The 3,077-nt window shown below is 33.3% G+C and overlaps 1 protein-coding gene across 1 annotated transcript; it reads right to left on the bottom strand.

Moving 5' to 3' along the window:
• Positions 1 to 303: 303 nt before the first annotated feature.
• LOC141167589 (olfactory receptor 11L1-like) lies at positions 304 to 1,236 on the bottom strand. Its single transcript, XM_073654978.1, has one exon. It carries the CDS (start codon positions 1,234 to 1,236, stop codon positions 304 to 306), a length of 933 nt encoding a protein of 310 aa, XP_073511079.1.
• Between the last annotated feature and the right edge of the window lie 1,841 nt (positions 1,237 to 3,077).

Raw genomic sequence — 3,077 nt, 5'->3', positions numbered from 1 at the left:
TTTTTAGATTTTTTTCCTTATTTCTATTCTTAAACTATGATATTCTCTCATTATCCAGATTCACCCTAAAATGGATGTTGCATTCTCTGCCTCAGTTGTAATACAGACTATAATATTCCTTCCTAATTAGCTGTTTTAATTCACTTGAATTTAATTTGATTTAGTGAATTTTCTTAAAATTCAACATGAATTCAATTGGTATCGAATCGATTTGCTCAACTCCACTGTAGATTATACCCCCTGGTTCCTAACCTAATTATCTGTTGTAACTGACAGAAACATTAGAAAAAGCAATAAATTATCTCATTTAAAGAGCAGATGACATTTTCTCTTGAGCTTTTGAAAGGCCTTCTTAATATCTCTATTACTCAGACTGTAAATCATAGGGTTGAGAAGAGGGGTTATAACCGTGTAGAACATGGAGAAGATTTTCTTTATATTTTCTGTATTTGGAAATAAATAGATACTGAGAAGGGACTCGTAATATAAAGACACCACAGCCAGGTGAGAGCTACAGGTGGAGAAGGTCTTCTGCCGTCCGGTCACAGAAGGGATCTTCAGTATGGTGATAATAATATAAGCATAAGAAATCATAATCACCGTAAAGGGGCAAAGTCCTAATGGTATAACTAATATCATGTCTTCTATTTTAATGAAGAATGGGTCTGAGCAGGAAAGTTCAAGTATTGGATCTAAATCACAGAAGAAATGGTCAATGATGTTTGGTCCACAGAACCACAAAAAACTCATGGTTACGGAAAGAGCCAAAATAACAGCAAATATCATCACCCAACACAGGAGAACGGCTTTTATACAAAAAGGGAGAGTCATGACTGAGGTGTAATGTAGAGGGTGACAGATGGCCTGATACCGGTCATAGGACATCACAGCCAGGAGAAGACATTCCAGTGATTCTGAGGCTGAAAAGAAATAAAATTGTATCAAACATCCGATAAAAGAAACTAAACTTCCCTCATATAACACAATGTGGAGCATGTTGGGTACGATGGTGGTGGTGAGTACAATATCTGAGAAGGAGAGTTGTGTGAGGAAGAAGTACATGGGAGAGTGGAGCGATCGGCTGGAGGACACCACCAGAATGATGAGGAGGTTTCCACATACAGTCACACAGAAGATGACCATCAGAAGAAGAAAGAAAGAAATCCTAAAACTTTGTAAATTCTGAAATCCCATGAGCACAATTTCAGCCACTGTGTTGGAATTGCTGGACAGCATGTTCTGGAAGATAAATTTTCTCATCGACATAAAATATTAAAATAAGCAAATAATGAGATTACTTCCCTTGATTTGGATAATAGGCTTGTTTTTTTAATTAGAGTAGGAAAATTCCAATGCATGATTTAATAAATTAAAACAGAAATGTATAAACTATTTCTAAAGTTAAATAAATGTATGCAATTTTATTTCTGGTTACCTTCTTGAAACACACTTTTATCTTGCTAAAAATAATTTACTCTTCTTGTAAATGAAATAATTTATTCTAATAAAATGTAAAATAATATATATTCAAGATATATATAGATCTACATGTATGTTAACTGAAAAATATATAACATTCAACTTGAATTTGGCAAAGTTTAGCTATAATGTTTCACATTATAGACATTCAAAATAATAAAACAATGCTAATAATAGCGGTCACAATGTCCTAATATATAAATTTTGCATTGTTTTTTCAGTGTAATAATGAAGGAAAATATTGAATTTTTTTCAAGTAGAGATTCACCAAAGTTTTGCAAAAATAAATCAACTGCAGTTTAGGAAATGTCTTCTCTCATTATTCAGAAAATGCTTCTGGATATATGTTGCAAAGTGAAGAGGAAAATAAAGACCAGAAAATCTTGATTCTTCTCTTTGTAATAAAGCAAAAATCATTTATTCTTGTGAAAGAAAATATCAGACATAAGATTATTAATGTGCATCCCTTTTAAAGAGGAAATCTTCAAGAATGGCGTAACAAATCCAGGGAGACTTCACTAATGGCCTCTTGTGGGAACAGTCATTCTATTTATTTATGAAACTAAAATAGAATTCAGAAACATTTCTAGATATTTAATAAGACTTTTAATACATAAAATCCTTTATACTTTTATATTGTAATTCTAATGTGTCAGTCATAATTAATAAAGTTGGTTGACATAATAATAACTAATTCATATACTTTCATCTTTAAAACTCTGCTAAAATTTCCATCACAATCTTCACAAGAATATTATGGCAAAAAGTAAACTTTAATTCTATGAACATTAACAATTGTCCTGCCACACTTTAACAGGATTCTATTAAAACAATATGGAAAATTTTATGGTGCAAATAGTCAAATATTCAATGCATGTTTTTTTTTTCTTATTAGTTATTTTACCACTTTCTAAAACATCCATTTTTTATTTTTTGCACTTTCATAATTTTACTCCTTCTTTCGAAGAGCCATAACTATTTTATTTCTCCCATGAACACAGCCATATGAGAACTTGCTTTTTTGTGGATTGAGTTGCAGTTTTGTATGACATCATTTACTTTACCATACCGTACTGAAAAACAATAATAACAGTGCGCTTATTTATGAAAATATTTAAAATTTAAAAAAAAATCATATTTGAAACACAACTTTTTTTTGTTAGGAAGGAACAAATGGAGAAGGATGAGGAGGAAGAGGTGATGGGCGCTCAACTGTCAGGAGATGAAGAGGATAATCATCCCCTCTCTGTTGTCTTTCTTTAGCGGAAAGAGTCAGAGGAAGTAAGCTTCATTGTTACCCAGCCACCAACACAGCATGGGCTTGGAATGAATGGCAGTGCTCCACACATGAACACCTCCTTGCTGCACTATCTGCAACATGATCCCCGTATAGTTAGAATTCAAAAGAGTGCTGATGACTGTGTTGCCACTCTGTTGGATCCACGCTATAAGAGTACATTTTTCCAGATCTTTCCCGCCCAGAAAATGGACCCACGAATGCTGGAGCACCAAAACACACTTTTACACAACCTTAAGAGAGGTTTTTCCCATGACAGCAGTGAGGCACACATTGTGCATCGCAATTGTAGACTTCCAAC

Source organism: Phyllobates terribilis, unplaced genomic scaffold, assembly GCF_046119375.1.
Source record: "Phyllobates terribilis strain yellow unplaced genomic scaffold, ASM4611937v1 Scaffold_11__3_contigs__length_659146591, whole genome shotgun sequence".
NCBI lineage: Eukaryota > Metazoa > Chordata > Amphibia > Anura > Dendrobatidae > Phyllobates > Phyllobates terribilis.
The sequence above is the reverse complement of the archived record's forward strand: the minus strand, read 5'-3'. Positions and strand labels throughout refer to the sequence as shown.